Below are 18,899 nucleotides of genomic sequence, written 5' to 3' on the forward strand. Positions count from 1 at the left end.
TTACCCTTGCTTAACCTACAGCCACACCTAGAAGACAGTATAGTGACTGTTCCATGTCCCATTTCCCAAAGAGTATAAACCTTTGGAGAACAGGACTGTTTCTGCCCATGCTCATAGCTGTCCTCCAGCACCGTGCCTTATTTGTTACATGCATCTGAATTAGTGAATAAACAGCTATGAATGAAATCTTCAGGGCCTCAACTACAGACAAATCCAAATAATCATGTGCCCCGTAATGACAGACCACATACAATGGTGGTCTCAAAAGATTATAATGGAGCCTAGGTATTTAATAGGTTATACCACATAGGTTTTTATAAGTGCACTCCAAGACACTTGCATGGTGAAATCATCTAATGACAAATTTCTCAGAATATCTCCCCATCATTAAGTAACGCATGACTATAACCACAAACCCCAGCCAAAGCCGCCCTTACTCAGCAGTTTCACCATCTGTCCGGCTGTTTATAAAGGTTAGACCTGTGTTTCAGGGCCAGCTGCCAACTACCTGGCAACCTGGATGAAGTAAGGAGGAATGAAATTCTTCCCAGCCGGGCAGAACCTTCAGGCATGGCAGCCCAAGGGACTGGAGAGAGCCACAGAATCGCTGCATGAGTAAATAGCAAAGATCCCAAATTGATCGTTTTTTGGAACTGGTCTGCCAGTTATAGATTTACTGACTTTCTAATCCTTTTAGAAACATTCTGCTTGAAAGGTTGCCATGGCCTGAACAAACTGAACTGAATCTTATAGCGATTTAGGCTGGGAAGTCAGACAGACATGGATTCAAATCCGGCCTTGGCCATTAATTAGAGCTATCTTAAAATGTTTTTCCAAAAGCATATCCCACAGAATGTTTCATTGCTAATTAATGACTCTATTAAAATGATTCCAAACCCTGGAAGTCACATCATGTAATGAGTACTCCACTCCAATACACATATGAGAACTTGGGACTAAACACACAGCTTTCCTGTTCAGGAATGTACAAGAAGACAAGGCACATGCTGTCAGGAAAACTGGGTAAAAATGAAAGTACTCTAAATTCCTGTCGGTGGGGCCAACAACCCCCCTTAAGTGTCAAGAATCCATTTCTACACTATGTGCAGAAAGACTAAAGCCATGGAGGTGAGTGCACTCTGTTTAACCTACAGGGAGGGCTATTAGAGGTTCACATAAAGTGTCCAGGCCTCCCCCTCACAAGAAGCATGTGCAGAGATTCAACATCCAGCCTCTGACAAGTTGCTTCATCTTTCAGAACCTCAAGACTTTTTCACCCAGAAAAAGGAAGTGGTAAATCTTCAGAGAACTTGTATAAGATGTTACACATAGGGTCTGGCTTACCATAAGCTGGTTTATGCCTTCTTTCACGAACTCAAGTAGGTCTTAGCTATGGCACCAAATGGAATGGTCAGAGTTTATTAGATGTCCAATTTGAAATATCGAATAAGCAATTTGAGAACTCTATAGAGTTTTGGAGCACTAAGTTGAAAATATAAGGACCTTTTATATAGATGGTATTTAAAGCCAGGAAATGTAGATGGTCTCTGCAAGGGAATTAGTGTAGAGAAGTCCAGGAACAAATCCTAGAGAAAGAGGAACAAGAGATTGAGAAGCAAAGTAGCATATCACTGTAGAAGCCAAGAAAGTAGATCAAGAAGGAATAGTCAATTAGCACAGCAAAGAAAACCATCAACAAAAAGACAATCTACTGAATGAGAGATTTTTTCCAATGATACATCTGATGATGGATTAATATTCAAAATATATTAAAAAACTCATACAACTCAACACCAAAAATCAGAGTTAAAAAATAGGCGAAGGACCTGATTAGGCATTTCTCTTAAGAGGACATACAGATGGCCATAAGACATATAAAAAGATGCTCGACATCACTAAGCATCAGAGAAATGCAAATTAAAACCACAGAGATTATCACCTCACACCTATCATCAATAAATCAAAAAACAAGTGTTTGTGAAGATGTGGAGAAAAGGAATCCCTTGTGCACTGTTGGTGGGATGGTAAATTGGTACAGCCACTATGAAAACAGTTTGGAGGTTCCTAAAAATTTAAAAATAGAACCTTATGACCCAGCAATTCCACTTCTGGGTATTTATCCAAGGAGAACCAAAACAGTAATTCAAAAAGATATATGCACCCCTATGTTCACTGCAGACCTACTTAAAATAGACAAGATATGGAAGCACAGTAATGCCCATCAGGAGACCACTGGATAAAGCGGCTGTGGTACATATATATAATGTAGCATTACTCGGTCATTAAAAAAAAAAAATGTAATCTTACCATTTGCAACAACATAGTTGGACCTAGAGGGTGTTATGCTAAGACAGAAAAAGATAAATACTATATGATTTCACTTATATGCAAAATCTAAATAACAAAATAAACAAAAGACTCATAGACACAAACTGGTGATTGCCAGACAGGTGAAGGAATATTGGGGGGTTGGATGAAAAAGGCGGAGGGATTACGAAGTACAATTTGTTAGTTACAAGAGTCACTGGGATGTAAAGTACAGCATAGGGATTATAGTCTATAACATTGTAATAACTATATATAGTGCCAGGTGGGTCCTAATCAGGTAAATCATTTTGTAAATTATATAAATGTCTAACCTCTATGCTATACACATGAAACTAATACAAAATAATATTGGTCAACTCTAATTAAAAAATCAAAATTTTAAAAATTTTAAATGTAAATATGTTAAACAAAGTGCCCTTTCAAATTGTAAAAACAACAAAGGAACCTGTCAAACAGTGCTGCAGGTCAGGTCGGAAGAGGACTGACCCTGTCAATCTGGTCATCACTGCTGACCTTGACAAGCAGTTTCAGTGGAGCGACAAGTGCTAATCAGAGTGCTCTGACAGTAAAAAAATAGAAGAGTCATATAGATAACTCTTTTGAGGAAGTCTACTATAAAAAATGGTCTCTAGAGACAGTAATGAACTGAGGTCATCCAGTCCCGAGTCATAGAATTTTTAAAGGCCATCTAATTCTCTTCTACTGTTTCAGAACAGGCAAAGAAATCCCACAATGTTCTCCTTCAACTGTTTCTACCTACCAGAAATTATTTTGCAGCTAAAGACTTTCAGCTAATACAGGGTCACAGGGCATCTAATTTGTAAATGCTAGTGTGAAGTTCCTACAAGGCGTTACGCATATCAATCAGTTAGCCTAAAGCTGCCCCAGTACAGGATGCTCTAGAGAAAAGACAAACTGCAGACTTACTAGTTGCTATTTTTCAAAACACCTATTGGGTGAAATCACAAGTGACTCTTCCCTTCCTGCTAAGATGAAGACCATGAATATTTTATAAGTATGTGTGCAACACATGCTATTAATTTCCTAAGTGAAATTCTGCAGGTAAATGGGTCAAAGTATACTTTGTATTATCAGAAAAAAAGAACCAGAGGGGAAAAATGCATGACAGTCTTTACGTTTAATGATTATTAGTATACCAAGTAATAACATGTAACAGGTTCTCGAATTCTATCTACTAATTTTGATTAAGAGATAATAAAAGCAGCCCAAATAATTATACTATTATTCATTGTTCTAACCCTTATGCCAGAAAAGAATATTTTAAGGCTGGCTGCTGCTTTACCTAGGTTACAAGTAACTATTTACTACTTTTTCATAGATAAAGCCCCTGACCTTCAAGAAAGCTTTAGGGGAAAAAAACTGAATCCCTTTCTTTCTTAAAAAAAAATTGTTTACTACATCTAAGAAAGAAAAAGTCAGTATGGACACAAAAAGAGAGATTGCTTGAGCTAAAAGGCATAGGAAAACAGACATGTATCCTTAAATTTCTAAAAAATATGAGGTAAAAAGATGAAATCTTTGGATACGCTCTAAGTTTATACAAGAAGCTAGACTTGCTTTTCTCCAAAAAAGTAAAAGGACCTACTATGTAATGTACAGAAATAATTTAATGCCTTTCACATGAGTATAACTCAAGCTTTGCAAAAGCTTCATATTCCATGGGGGCATCTAAAATGCCAAACCACGGAACAGGCACTTCTTTCTTCCCTTATCCATTTATGCGATAGTTTTCATGGATTTCAGGCTGGATGTCACAGACAAAGGCCAAGAGATTATCCAGGACTTCATCTCTGTTCTGCTGGAAGTAGGTCTGCAGAATGGTCATCTTCTCCCGGGTGTCCTTCTCCACTTCAGTGCTGCAACTGCCATGGGATCCCAGAGCCTGGAATTGGGAAGCAAGGACACACAGGGAACATCAGGATGACCTTCTGGTTAGCCAGGAACAACGCTTCTGATAAGCAACTTCTATACTTTTAGAGAAACCTGTTCTCACATTGAATATATAATCAGCAATAAGCAATGTAGCCTCATGACTGAGGAGCATGTGGGAAGCTGGCATTCCCACTTAACAGCATAAAATGATGCAATCACTTTGGGGGCGGGGTGACCTTAAAACATCTATCAACAATTAAACTACACAGCATCTCTACTGCTAGGAACTTCCCAGAGAGCGATGTAGTCACATCTCTGTAGAGTCTAATGCATAGCCTTAGCCAAAGACTGGAATGAACCTAAAGGCCCTACGACTGAGGACTGTTTGAATAAATGATGGTGCATCTATACCAGAGAACACTCTTCAGCCATTAAGAGATAAGGAAGATTTGTCTACGAAGATGACATAAATTGTAAAATATGCAGTTTTAACAGGGAAAAGGCAAAAATGGTATTAGTGTGGTTAGTATATAAGTAGCCTGGTGTCTTTTTAAAATAGGGATACATGTTTTGTTCGTTCGTTCATTCATTCATTCATTCATGTCTATCTATCTATCTTTTTAACTCTTAAAAATAAACAAAAGGGCACAAGGGGGATGCAATTTAGGAGGAATGTACTAGTTAATGTTTAGCCATTACTAGTTAATGTTTTAGCTCTTAAGTTCAGCAGTGAGTTCACTAATATTATGAATGAATAGCACTTGTTCTTATATATATAAATATTCCAGAATAAGACACAAGAAACTGCTAACAGTGACTGTCTCTGAGGAGTGGTGAATGTCTGGGTGGGAGGAAAACTAACTTACTGATGCCGTGTTTTATTGCTGGAACTGTTTACCATATGCAAGCTTTACCCCTTAAATCTCCATTCACAATTTAGCACACTGATCAATAAAGACTCTTTTACTTTCTACCATCTTCACAGTACGGCCAGCTTTTTGTTAACTGCTGTACCTACATTATTAGAACATGACCTATCAGGTTCTTGAAGACATAACTTTTATGTCTGACCCTTTATATGGTCTAACCTGTTATTGCCTTGTTGCATATATTAACAACTATACCTGTTCATATTTGTATGAATCTATTCCTCCACAACCAATGAGGAGGCTATCACCCCCCTTTCCACAGATGAGAAAGCCAGGCTCAAAGAGGTCAAGATGAGCATGCTAAGATTTAAACATAGGGCACTATGTTTAAATCTGTAACTGTTCATATTATAAGAATGTCCTGGGGCATCTCATAATGGATAGTTCAGTTGCTAACTCATGTTTAAAAATCCATAAACCCTACTGGGGGGACCCCACTAGCTCTATTCTATGAATATAGCTCCATTACATTCTCCAAATGTAAACTATATGCCAAACCCCAGTAAGCTGTCTCTAAACTGAAGAGGTTACAATGCAACGCTGCCCGAAAAACCCAGAACTCAAGCTTACAATGCAATACTGATACTGTCTCTACAACCAACTGCTGCAGTGATGTAAAAATAAGATGAGACAGCTTCTTTGACAAGGGCATTTCTATACTGTTCTATGGGCAGCCTGACAACTTACAGCATAAATCTGTCCCAGTTTAAGAGTCTGGACAACATTTCGAGTTTTAACAAAACCATCATCATTGAATGCAAAAATGAACAAAACTTTTGCTACTTATTGCTAAGAGGGAGGCATGTGCCTTTAATCACTGGACTTGGACCTGGGAGTGTGTGCACTTGGAACCAGCAATGTAGAACTTGAGAATGATGCCCACATGCCAAAGACAGACTCAAGAGATGGAAAAGAATCCTTGAATCATTATTTAAGTTTTTAGATCAAAATAAAGTTAGCCTTTATCTGGGTTTTTCGTTAATTTCCATTTTGCTTAAAACAATTTGAAATGTTTTCTGTTACCTATATCTAAGAGTCCTGATAGTTTCTTTTCTCTGAAGTGCTCCTCCATTTCTTCCCCTTTCCAGAATTTTCCTTGCTTCTTTTGTATCTCTGTGATCTGTTTTTGTACTATTATTGTATGTATTTCATGCAGTTTGGCCTATACTATTGGTAAGTGTCTTCACGCTAAAGTGGAGCTCCGCATGATTTTGTGTATGACTGTCACCACATTTTTCACAGCTGCAGGTGTGCATGGCTTGATTTCATTATTGAGTCTCCATGAACACAAAACTATAAGCTAAGCTCCAGGAGGGCAAATCTACACTGTTCTTAGCTCACCGAAGCATCTGGCCAGGGCACGTGTTAACTGTTCAACAGACATTTGCTAAATGACTGAACAGTGAAGACTAGGATTTAATGTTAGTTAAAAATTGATCACCCTAAGAGATTCAGCCTGAGCACCCAATAAAACCTATAAAACATATCCAATAACCAAATTTTCAAAATTTGACCAGAAAAAGAATTTCCAAGCTATGCTAGATATTTTGAGAGTCTGAAGGGAACGGAAGGGAAGGAGAGGGAAGCCTCGGGAAACTAAAGCAGTAATGAAAAATAAACAGGGCCCACCGCAGCTTCCTTGGCCTTGAATTCCTTCTCCCTCTGCAGGCGGTACTGTTCAATTTCAGCCTGAGCCTCTTCTTTGGCCTGCTTCAGCCTCCGGTTCTTTCCTGTTTTCAAAGGAAAGAGCCACATCAGGAAGTGATTAAAAGTAGAAGAGGAAGCAGAGATTGAGATGGTAAACAGCAATGAAACCAAAGAAAAAGTTTTAGTCCCAAGAGGCATGCATTAGAGAGGAAATTCAGAGCTAATAGTATATTTTTCCTGCCTCCTACAGGCTGGAAATTATACTATTAACTACAAAATGACTAGATAAAAAAGACTGCGTTCCATAACTATAGACCATAAAAATGACAGGGAAAAAAATGGAATGTGTTAGAAGAGGAGTAGGCAGTGGACCTGTCAGTGGCCTGTTAGGAACTGGGCTGTACAGCAGGAGGGTGAGAAGCAGGTGGGGTACTGAGCAAAGCTTCATCTGTATTTGCAGCCATTCCCCAACGCTAGCATCACCCCTTAGCTCCATCTCAGATCATAGCACATTAGATTATCATAGGAACACCGGTACCTGGTGCCAAAAAGGTTGGAGATCACTGTGTTAGAATATTCTCCCCATCTTAACTAAGAACCAACATCGAGTGGATGAATTGATGGCATCAGCCATCTAAGGAACTTTTCCTCTTTGTAAGAAGTAAACACCTAAGTACACCACTCATTACAACTGGAGCTCTACTTAGAAGCTAGGCAAGGAGACTAATATGCTCTTGAGGGACATCAACCTACAATCTAACTAATGAAGTAGATGATGTAATATTGGAAACTAAAAGCCATGCCTGTGCTCAAGGAAAGCAGTAATTGTTATGGAAAAAATCCCAAAAGCTCGAAAAATCAGACCAGTGAAAATCCAAGCAGTAACCCAGAAAGAAAGAGAACTCGGTTTTTTTGTCAATGGTCCCAGAAGAGCTAGTGCTCTAAAAATCAGGGCGCAGAGCTTAGGGGCAATTTCACTTTTATACCCACATTGTTACAGCTGGCATGGGCTGATTTACAGACCCCTGAAATTGCTATGGGTTATGGGCAGTTACAGAGCATGGGATTTTCTAGCAAGCACTAAAGCAATACATCTTTAGAGGAGGGTGAGTTTTCGGTTGACCCCAAGATCTTTGGCCTATGCAGCAAGCATGTTTACAGAAGCAAAAAAAAAAAAAAAAAGAAGTGATTAGAAATGTTGGCCAATTAAGTGCGAAATTCCTCTTCATAATGAAAGTGGTACCAGGAAGGAATCCTACATGGACAGCACAGGACAATAAGACCGCACAAGTACCTAAGAGGTGAGGAGACACAGGGTCTGTTTCTAGAAGAGACTAGTTTAACATACAGCTGGAAAAATTGTTTAGGTTCTATCAGAGCCTGTATAAAAACAGACCATGAGATCAACCAACAGATAGATACTCTTTACTTTGATTTTCTGCTTACCAATCAAACTTCAAACGCACAAACGCAAAAAAAAGGGGGGGGGAGGGAGGTCCCACGCATTTATTTAATTCTGAGCAAAACACCATCTTGCATCTAAAAGTAAACTTTATTATACACCACTTTTTATCAATTGCCCAAATCCCACTCAAACCATGATCAGGAAAGAATCTTGGACACCTAATGACCTCATGATATCAACACTCCATGAGGCAAGTCTGACACAGTCAACACATCTCTCTCTAAGCACCCGAAAGACTAATTCTCCAAGTATATACTTACTTCAGTACTCCTGCTGTCCACTCAAACCAACCTGTACCCCAGGTCTCTACATCATCAGCTATATTCAAAGCCATATTTCAAAGCCAAGAGTCTTTTCCAAACAATCGACAAGTAACATTTATGGCCTGAACATTATGCAGTACCTCCACATAATTTCACAATACCATTCTCTGATCACTCCCAACTTGCATGGCTCCCTGAATCAATCACTTAAAATAATAAATTCTCTGTCAGTGAATATGTCCAAAGTTCAATTTTGATAGCCTTCTCTGAAAACCAAAACTAAGTATTTCAACAGAAAATCATATTCCTTCTCAATCTTGTTTTTCATGGTCCTTACATATGGGAGCCAGTGTTTTTGTTACATGCCAATGAAATAAACCATAACACAATTTAAAAATATATATTATGGTCCAAAGCAATAATTTCATGAAAATTTTAAGCTAGACCATTTTACCACATCATGAATTGCCTCTTCCCAATTCCTAACTGGGCAAATCAACTATAATTACAGATCTAGAAAGGCAATACTTTTTTTCTTTTTTTTAATTGTAGCCCTTCTCAACACTTCTGTTCCTAGTTATTGCAAATTCTGAATTGTATATTAGCCACAAACTCTCTTAAAACAAATTCATTCAGGAAATATGTAATAGTTGTTGAGCTATACAAGCCTCTGTACCAGGCCTGATGGGATAAAGAAGTAAAACATGGCCCATTTCTCCAAGGCACTCATAATTATTCTTAACAAACTCTAAGTATTTGTTCCTACACTCCCCCTACTTATTCTCACATGCTTCCCTAGAGATACAATTTTGGTTACTGACGAGCCATCACAGCACAAGCTCTGAGAAGTCATTCTGTACACTGTGGAAATACTGCATCAAAGGCATAATCAGAAATGTTCTGTGAACACAGAACTTTCCAGTTGCACAGCAAGAATAAATGGCTTGTTCTCATCTCCAGCTCCCTCAAAAGAAACTTTTCCTATGAATACAGAATATCACACAACCCCTAACTGAGAAAGTACAAGAGCCTTGTACTTGGGTATGGGAGTGTATAAATCTTATACTTTGGAGAAACACTAAGAAATTACTAAAACTAATATTTCTTGATATTTTACTCCTGCACGGGAAAGGGGGCCTCTAGGCTCCAGCTATGCTGCTTCCCAGGGTATGGTCAAATTTCTCTCTGAGCTTCATTTTTCTCGTCTGTAAAATAGAAACAGAAACATCTATCTCACCAGATGGGAAACTGAATACATATTAGATGGTCCCTGTTCTCCAGAAGCTTAGTCAAGAGACTGAGCTATAAGGCACCGTGATGACAGAATTAAGCATCTGGGAAGGACGCCTACCTAGCCTGATGGAAGAAGGTCAAGTCAGGGAAGGCTTCTTGGAAGAACTGCTGCTTCAATTCTGAGATGTGAAGGAAAGCTAGTGGTTAGAGAACAAAGAGAGGAAACTGAGAAAAGGCTTCACCGGTCAGAGAAAACAGCTATGCAAAGGCTTTCAGGGAAATCAACTCAGGTGCCTCTGAGGAATCACAGTGGTTCAACAGTCTGGAGGAAGTGACAATAGGGAAGAAAGCAAGAGACATCCAAGTGCCTCCTACAACCTAATAAGTAATTTGGACTTTATTCTGCAGGCACTAAATGTTTGCTGGCTGTAAAGGCAGTAGAAAAAGTCATTTTGCATTTAGAGGTATGATTAAACTGCAGCGAGGAGAATGGGCGGACGGGAGGAGAGGAAACTTCTTCCACCCACCAGTCCAGTTTAGATCCACCTATTAAATTCTTTAGCAATCTTGCATTTCTCAACTCCAGCCCTCACCTCACCTGCAACTAACCTATCCAATATCTGCCTCCTTCACTAGGATTCTGAATACCATGACGATGGAGACCATAAATACAGCGGGCACCGAGTTTGGCACATCTGCCGCATTGCCGCATTTAAAACACATTTGCGGAATCGACGAAATGAGCCTACTGCGGGAGCCTCAGAGAAGCGAGTGTCCTAGATTAACAGACTGGGTTGGGGTAAGGACGAGGTAAAGGTGAACAGATATATAAACCTTGACGACAAAACGTGGCGAACGAGGGAGGGAGATGTGGCAAAGAGAACTCTGTCTCGAGACTGGGCAACTGTGTAGACAGTGGCTCCCTTCACTGAGACCGAGCACCCCAAAGGAGCAAGCGGGAGGGGGGAAACCAACGAGTTCCGTTTGGATAGCCATTTACACGCCTCCGAAACACCAACAAAGACGCCCAGCCACTGTTGTCTCCACGCCGGATCTACTAGCCCACAACGCAGCTTCAGTCTACCTACAACCTTCCAGAGGCTCAGACTCATAAAGCTTCGAAACATACAAACTTCCGCGACCGTGTCCGCCCACACCCCCACCCCGCAGGGTTTCGGGCCGCATCCCCCCACCACAGCTCGCGGCCTGGCCGCCCCACCCCGAAACTCACGTTTGCGGGCCTCGGACACCTTCTCGGCGGCCCGCTTCTCGGCCTGCAGCAACTGTTGGATACCCTGCGACTGACTAGCCATGGCGGCGGCGGTGGCGGCGACTCCGAAACCGACGTGAGCGGCCTAAATCCGCTCGCTTGCCCCCCAGGTCAGCTGACCCAGCTGCCCGAGATCTGCGCCTGCGTCCCAACCGCTGCCACGTGACCTGCGCTGCGCGGGGTCAGCTGACTGCGCTTGGTGTCCTGTGACTAGGCGGGAAGGGGCGAGGCGGAGGAGCGGAGAACGCAGCGCCTCGACTGCGCCTGCGTGGGATTTGTTTTCATTGTCTATCATTTTCACAGCTGGTTGTTCAGAGCTGTCTTTTCATTCCCAGTTCGATTCCTGTGGGCGCCCTGGCACATCACTATTGCCTTTTTTTCTCGCTTTACAGTATGCCCGCATGAAGGTCCAAAGAGGAGGAGCCAAACCAGATCACTTTCCTCTATTTTGCACGGTATTACTTTCCCCCTTTCTGGAACTTTCCTTGGCACTCAAAATACATTGGGGCCAAATTAGAAAAATTTTGGCCAGGTTCCGAGGTTGGAGTGTGGATTGGGAATGGGGTGATCTAAGCTTAAATCTGGCACTAGGCTGTGTGATTTTGGGGAAGACATATTTCTCTTTCGGAACCCAAAGAGACATATTTCTCTTTCGGAGTGTTTCTATAAATATTCGGTGAATTACTGCTATGATCCTAAACCACTGGTGTATTTACTGGTGGTAAATACAGCAGAGAGCAAGACAAACAAGGTGGTGTGCACATTTTATGGACAAAAAACATTAACTAGAAAATTACAAACTAATATAATAAAGGAAAAACTCAGGATACTTGAAGAAGGAATAAGGAGAGAGGTTTGTGGAGGTGTCTGTGAAGGTCCTCCCTAGGAAGTGGCATTTAAAATTAAATCAGAAGAATGAGAAATTAATTAGCCAGGAAAGAATAGTGGGTAACGGCAGGGTGGCTGGGATGATTACAGAAAAAGAGATCAGCAAGCCTGGATTAGGGTGGGGCAACTTGGCACAGAGCCATTCTCCCCCGGGAGTAGGGAGATAGGAAGCCAATGGTTAATTTATAGTATGACAGGCATTGTCTTAAACATTTGCCTTACTCCTGACAGCAACCTCCAGGTCGTGTTACTACCCCCAGTCTGTGGTGACCAAACTGAAGCTCAGAGAGTTTAAGTGACTTGCCCAAAGTCACACTCTTGTTAACTGTCAGAATACACTAAGTCAGCCAGGGCTGCAGAGCAGAACATCTAACCCACCATACTCTTCTGCTAGAATCTTGTGGACTATGGAAAAGATCCCTGAGAGTCCACCAACTGTTGACAACATAAAATAATGTCAGAACTTTTCTTCAAAGAAATATCTCTGCACTCAAGGAGGAGCTGGATTCATGGCTCGGGGCATCTTCATTTGATTGAGTTTGGAGATGGGGTAGGAAAGGAGGCAAAAATCCAGAACTCCTTTCTTGAAAAAGGACCAACACTTGACTGGTCTCAGGGCTTTTAAGTCCAGTCAATGATTTCGTGGGACGATTTGTTATATTTGATGTTCTAAAATAACCTAATTTACCAAATCAATCAATGGATAATTATACATACTTCTAAGGGTGGGATGAGGATTATGAGAGATAATGGTAGTTAAGAAGTAGAAACACCCCAAATGCCTGTCAACTGATAAGTGGATAAATAAAATGTGGCATATGATTTGCTTATAAAAAGGAATTCAGATGGACCTCAGTAACATTGTGCAAAATGAAGGAGCCAAGCAGAAAAGACCACATATTGCACAGTTGCATTTATATGAAATGTCCATAATGGCAAATCTATAGAGATAGAAAGTAGATTAGTGGCTAACCAGTGGCTGGAGGGAGAGAGAATGAGGAGTGATTACTAAGTGGTATGGGGTTTCTCTTAGGGATCATGAAAATGTTCTGGAATTAGATATTGGCGATAGTTGTAGACCCTTATGAATATACTTAAAAACACCAAATAGTATGCTTTACAAGTGTGAATAGTACAGTATTTGAATTATGTCACAGTAAAGTTGTGATGAAAAGAGTGGGAGAGAATGGATGTGAAGCCCTTGCACAGTAAGTGCCAGAAAATGGAAGCCGTTTTTTGGATTTTGGTTTTTTTTAATTGGCTAAGGGGTAATTTTTGATTTACAAATCTGGTCCTCCACTTAACAAAAGCCTTCACATCAGGGCTCCTCTAACAACCGGCTTCCTTGAAGCATCTAAATATCTACAAATTCCAGACATTTTTTTTTTCTCACAGCATTTCAAAAGTTTATTGTGTAAAGACAGAAACAGACAATTTGTTCTCAGAAATATTCAGACACAGTTGGACTTCCTGGTTATCTGAGTGGGTGCTTGTTGTCAGAACTTGGGTACACTGGGGAGATGTCCCGCAATAACTAGGAAACGAGGGCAAAGCAATGGCCCTCCAAGGGGAAGCTTGAAGTCTTGAGCCAGCCAGCCAGAGCAAAGATTTGCAAAGTCATCTGAAGAGCACAGAATAGATTCCAGGCTTTGTTCCCCTAATAAGGGAATGAATTAGCAACGCTAAGAAAAGAATGTGCCCATTCTGAGGTGTGGCTGTTCAGATATAAGCCAGAATTCAAGAAAAAGAAGCAATAGATATCTTTACAGGCCCCAGGTCAGTAGAGACTAAAGAAAGTGGGGTTTCTTATGACATTGGCTGAGGTAACTAGACAGCCCTGTTATTTACTTGCTAGGTAACGTCAGGCAAATTACTTAATCTCTGTGAGGCTCAGGTTTCTCATATGTTAAAAATGGAGTTAATAGTATAATAGCGTTATTGCTAGGATTAAATTAGTTAATATTTAAATAGTCCTCCCATGGTATCTGAAGGGGATTTGTTCCAGGACCCCCAGGGATACCAAAACCTGAGGATGTTCAAGTCTCTTATATAAAATGATATAGTATTTGCTTATAGCCCACTCACATTCTCCCATACACTTTCAATCATCTCTCAGTTGCTTATAATACCTAATACAATGTAAATGCTATGTAAATAATCAGTATATTGTTCAGGGAATAATGACAAGGGGAAAAGTCTGTACATGTTCAGTACAGATATGTACACATCAGCAATGTAACCTTTTTTCCCCCAAATGCTTTGAATCCATAGTTGGTTGACTCCATGGCTGCAGAACCCACATATACGGATGGCTGCCTGTAACTAGCTTAGACTGTACTACTAACAGTAACATAAATATCTGGATCCCTGTGATAGTGCCTTCTCAACAAAAAATAACCAGTGGGCCTTTTGCTTTTATACATCAACCTAGCGTACTTGGTGAATGGAAGTTCACCTCAAAGTGAGTGCCCTCAGGAGACTATATAGAGCCCCTGCATATGGTTGAACAGATGTTCACTGCACAAGGAAGAGACACTGTGCTAAAATCCAACCCATGCTCCACTCTTCCCAGAGGAAACACCTTTTTCTAATTAATGTAAAGGATCCTTGGAGCTAAGTAGTAGTCCTATTACAAAATCCAGGATGAGGGCCTGACCTGTCTCACGGGAAACTCATGGAGGAACTAAATGCCTCATACTCACCCTAACCCCATCCCCTGGGGCCTCCTAAGAGACAGCTTCCTGGCCTTTGCTTGTACATTTTCCATATTAGAATACTGATGATTAATAATTAACCCTTCCTTTCCCTTGATTTATACTGAAAATAATTACAAAGAGACCAAGATTATATGCTCAAACTTTACCAGTGTTAGATGTTTATCTCCCAAAGAACCCAGTTAGCTGTGTGTTGCTATGATAGTGACAGGGTTCAGGATATACCAATCTAAAATATGGCACCTTGGCATAGCGAATATTTTAAGCTGAAAGAATTTGAGAAAGCAAGTCCTGGAAGAATTCTTTGACTTCCCCTGAAGCAAGTCATAAGACTATCATGCGAGACATGCCCTCTCTATACGAAGACTAACGGAACATTCATCTCCAAGACCAAGGGACTCCAAAATGAACTTGAACAAATGTGCCTCGCTAAGTTGCCCACGTTTACTCCACTTAGCTCAGCTCCTTCTTGTCCTCACTCATTTTTCCATTACTTTCCACTCTTCATCAAACCTAGCATAAAAAACACCCAGGTTCAACTACTTTTTTGGGTCTTTGTTTCCTATGAAGGCGTCCATGTCACACTAAACTTAAATAAACTTGGATGCTTTTCTCTTGTTAAAGTATCTTTTGTTACAGAGACACAGACAAGACCCTAAGTTGGAAAAAGGAAAGATATTTTTCTTCTCCTACAATAGCATTTACTTCCTATTTCAACCTCTTCACAGACACTAGAGAGCTTGTGTGTAAATACCTCTCTTTTCTCAACCTTTGGATGGGATAATTCTGAAGCATACGCTTTGTATTGGGTTTTCCCAGGGATTTTACTCTCGTAATGTGTTACTGACTTAATAATGCACCTGCCCTTCTTTGGGTTACTTCTGTACTCCTCTACCAGTCTGTCCTGCATCTTCCAAATAAAAACTTGCACTCAAGTCTTTGCTTCCCAGAGAAACCACACTAACTACCAGGCCCAACTGATTAGACAAGTTTGGGCCTTGATCCAAGACAGCCACCCATGGTTGATAAAAACTCTAGTCTGTACATGATTATGATTAAGCAAAGCAACATGATTCTTTTTCTCAGGGAGCAGAGTAGGAAGAAACTAAAGTAAGAAAAAGAAAACAGCAACAGATAAGCTGGATCCTGGGAATGGCAGCCTGTGGCATCCTGAGGGAGGCTGATGGTGACTTCTGTCACTGCCACCGAAGTGCTTCCCTGGGCATGTGCATGTCCCTGTGCAGTTTTATAACAACTTCCACTAGCTGAGTCAACCTAAAAAGGTGGTCCTCATAATCTTTATATAAAAAATCCAACTCATAGGGGCTTCAGGGTCAGACAGAATGGAGTTCAGATCAGTTCTGTGTGGTCTTTAGCAAATAGCCTAACACTTCTGAGCCTCTGTTTCCTCAGTTCTAAATGGGATAATTACAGCCATCTCACAGGTATTTTTGTGAGGATTAAAGAAGTTCATGCCAAGCAACCTGGCACATAGGTCGTTGTCAATAAACGTAGTTCTGTCCCTTACCTGAGATATTCTACGGGTACTGGCATCCACAAACAGTTCCCGTCTTTTGCTCACCATGGCAACCCTAGGCAAGCTCATACATTTTCTCTAATGAGGCTGAGATATTTTCACTTTTCCCTGCTGTGCTTGTCTGTGTCTTGAATAGATTAAAAATTCCCAGAGGAGTCACATTTTAGAGTACGTAGTCTGACCATTTATAATCCACATTATCTACTATGATGTGGGCAAAAACAATCAAATAGAAAAAGTTAAAAAGGTGAAGTTGGGTCCTCCATAAGCCCAAAGATGCCTCTACATTTTTGACAGGTTAGGGAACATCTACAGGATGGGAATAAGAACAATCGTTGGTTGTCTTTGGCCAGAAGAGTAGCTAGCTTTTAGCGTGTCGGTGCAACTCAAGAAACCACCAAGCAAGCTGCCTGCCTCACTGCCTTTCACTCCACCTTCTCTTCGGGTCTGTAATCCACGTAGATTCCTCCTGAGTACCTGATCATACCAGGTTCTGAGCTAAGCGTGAGGGTCTCAGAATTGATTCTGGCACAGGATTTGGGATTTGCCCTTAGGAGCTCAGTACCATCATTTTCCTTCTTTGTAAAATGAAGTCATTGGACTGATTTTTAAATCCCTTCTCACCTTGAAATTCTCTTATTGTTATGAATGTAAGGTCAATTCTAGGAGGGAGCCCTGTGAAGAGAGGCTTTACTTAAAGATACAGATAAGGATGGGAGATAATCAAAATGTTATGGATCTTTGCAAAGAATCCAAAGTATCACCAAAATGCTAACCAGCCATCTCTCTTTCTGTAAGTTTAAAAGAACTATCATGTAACTGAGACCCTGACATATGAATAAGCTGTGTCCACCTCTGAGATTCAGAATGTCTGAGCCAGACATCTACACTCAGTTATGCTTTAATGCTTGTTTTGAAAATGCAATTTGTTCCAATGCCATGGATATATTGGAGAACAATTTGAACATAACACAAATTTTTATTTCATCCACAAAAAACAATAGGCGAAAGCAGTAAAATGTATCCACCCGAACTGACTACATAATGTTAAATAAAAAACAAATCTGGACCAAGGCAAAGAGAGACTTGATTTGAAAGATTTACTGCTAGGTGGGGGAATGGAGGGGAGAACAATTTCGATAGGGAGAATACTCACACCATGCAATTTGTAGGCCTTTCAAGGTCAGCAAATAGGTTTTACTTTTATGGAGAGAAGTAATCAAGGCCAGAAAGAACTGGATGTGAAAATAAGGATGAAAGATTAGTATGGTCAGACAGAGCAGCTCAGAGGATGTCAGCCCGCCCTCAGGAGGACTCTAAGGAGGGCTGTTTGCTGGCTAGGGTAGAGGCTGGGCCAAAGTTCAAAGGCCTGGAGGAAGGAAAGAATCTTAAACCAAAGTTTCATTGACAAGAATTTTGTTCCAATTTATCAATGGTACAAAACAATTCAACTACTCACTTAAAAGGCGAAGAATAGGAATTTGGAGGGTCTGTGTCTGGCCTTGTCATAGGTTAACAACAGGGTCATCATGAGCCTTATCTAAGTCAGTTGGGAAGTAAGCCATTTCTGAAAAACAAAAAGGTGAGCAGATTTCTTTAGCCATCACTGTTTTCCAGGATCATAGGACTCCAGTCATATTCGGCATTGTCTGTAGGAATATGAGAAATGCACACATGCATACGCTTCAGACATCACCAGCCCCTCGGTTATCCATGTGTGTTAGGAGCCACACCTAGGCCTATCTGGTGTTAGAACTACCTCTCTGATCTCAGATAACCCTCCCCCCACCACTTCACCGTAACTCATAAGCTGCAGCCCTTCCCCCCACTTCCACAAGCAAACTTCAGGTCTTTCTCAAGGTAAGGTGCCGTATCTGTTGTGGTATTTATGTATTTCTTAACCGTGTAAGACTGTGCTACCATATTTACCAAGTTCTTATCTTTTTTTTTTTTTTTTTTACTGTGTCACGGATAAAGTTGTTGAGTGTCGTGCGCTAAACCCATTTTTCTCATAAGCCCCGTGACTTTTAATTGCACAGTTTTATATAACGCAGTGATTTTCAGGAACACATATGTCATGTTAAAGCAGAACTGATTGTACTGACAAATGGGCAATGGAGCACGAGTCCAGGGACACAAATTTTGTACATTTTCTGAGGCGTGTTCCACAGGGCTGTGATGATTTGGGGTCCAGCACAGGGGGACCCAGCAGGCATAGGAAGAAGGGATGAGATCCAGCACTGCCCTGCTTGCCAAGCCCATGGCGCTGTCTTCCTAGGGGCAGCTTCTGCTCTTAACTCCACACCAAAGAGGAGGAAAAGAGTTTTAATTGCCCTAGAATTGGAGTGAGTTAATTGGGTGAACAGGATTGTATCTTAAACACCAAAATGGGACTCTACTAATAACCTAAAGCAGTGCTTTCAAACCTTATAGAAAAAGATGACATTTACTGAGCCCTTGTGGCCCAAAGCAATTGGTCAGGAGCTCTGATTGCCCCAGGTGCCACTCAGGTTGGTCTGAGGGTGCAGGGGATATACATGTCCTTGTACCTTTAGAGTCCAAGGTGCCATGAGTAGCTTGACCCATGATGAAGGTAAAATTAAAGAATTTTACCAAAATAATACCATAGGATTACTACTCTGGGAAAGTTGGGAGGCGAGAGGGAGGGAGGTGGCAGTTGAAACACCTGATGTAAGAAATAAAGCTCTCTTCTAATGAGATGACCACACGTC

At 40.9% G+C, this 18,899-nt stretch overlaps 1 protein-coding gene and 1 long non-coding RNA gene across 2 annotated transcripts; both read right to left on the bottom strand.

Annotated features, from left to right (window-relative positions):
• Positions 1-3,447: 3,447 nt before the first annotated feature.
• ATP6V1G1 (ATPase H+ transporting V1 subunit G1) lies at positions 3,448-11,164 on the bottom strand. Its single transcript, XM_016152566.2, has 3 exons — positions 10,990-11,164; positions 6,780-6,880; positions 3,448-4,231 (listed from the first exon to the last, which is right to left on the bottom strand). The coding sequence occupies exons 1-3, from the start codon at positions 11,069-11,071 to the stop codon at positions 4,058-4,060; spliced, it is 357 nt and encodes a 118-aa protein (XP_016008052.1). The 5' UTR covers positions 11,072-11,164; the 3' UTR covers positions 3,448-4,057.
• LOC118600374 lies at positions 8,289-10,967 on the bottom strand. Its single transcript, XR_004949982.1, has 2 exons — positions 9,877-10,967; positions 8,289-9,730 (listed from the first exon to the last, which is right to left on the bottom strand). It is a non-coding gene; the product is annotated as an uncharacterized LOC118600374 (long non-coding RNA).
• Positions 11,165-18,899: the final 7,735 nt, after the last annotated feature.

Source organism: Rousettus aegyptiacus, unplaced genomic scaffold (genome assembly GCF_014176215.1).
Source record: "Rousettus aegyptiacus isolate mRouAeg1 unplaced genomic scaffold, mRouAeg1.p scaffold_m13_p_3, whole genome shotgun sequence".
Lineage (NCBI taxonomy): Eukaryota > Metazoa > Chordata > Mammalia > Chiroptera > Pteropodidae > Rousettus > Rousettus aegyptiacus.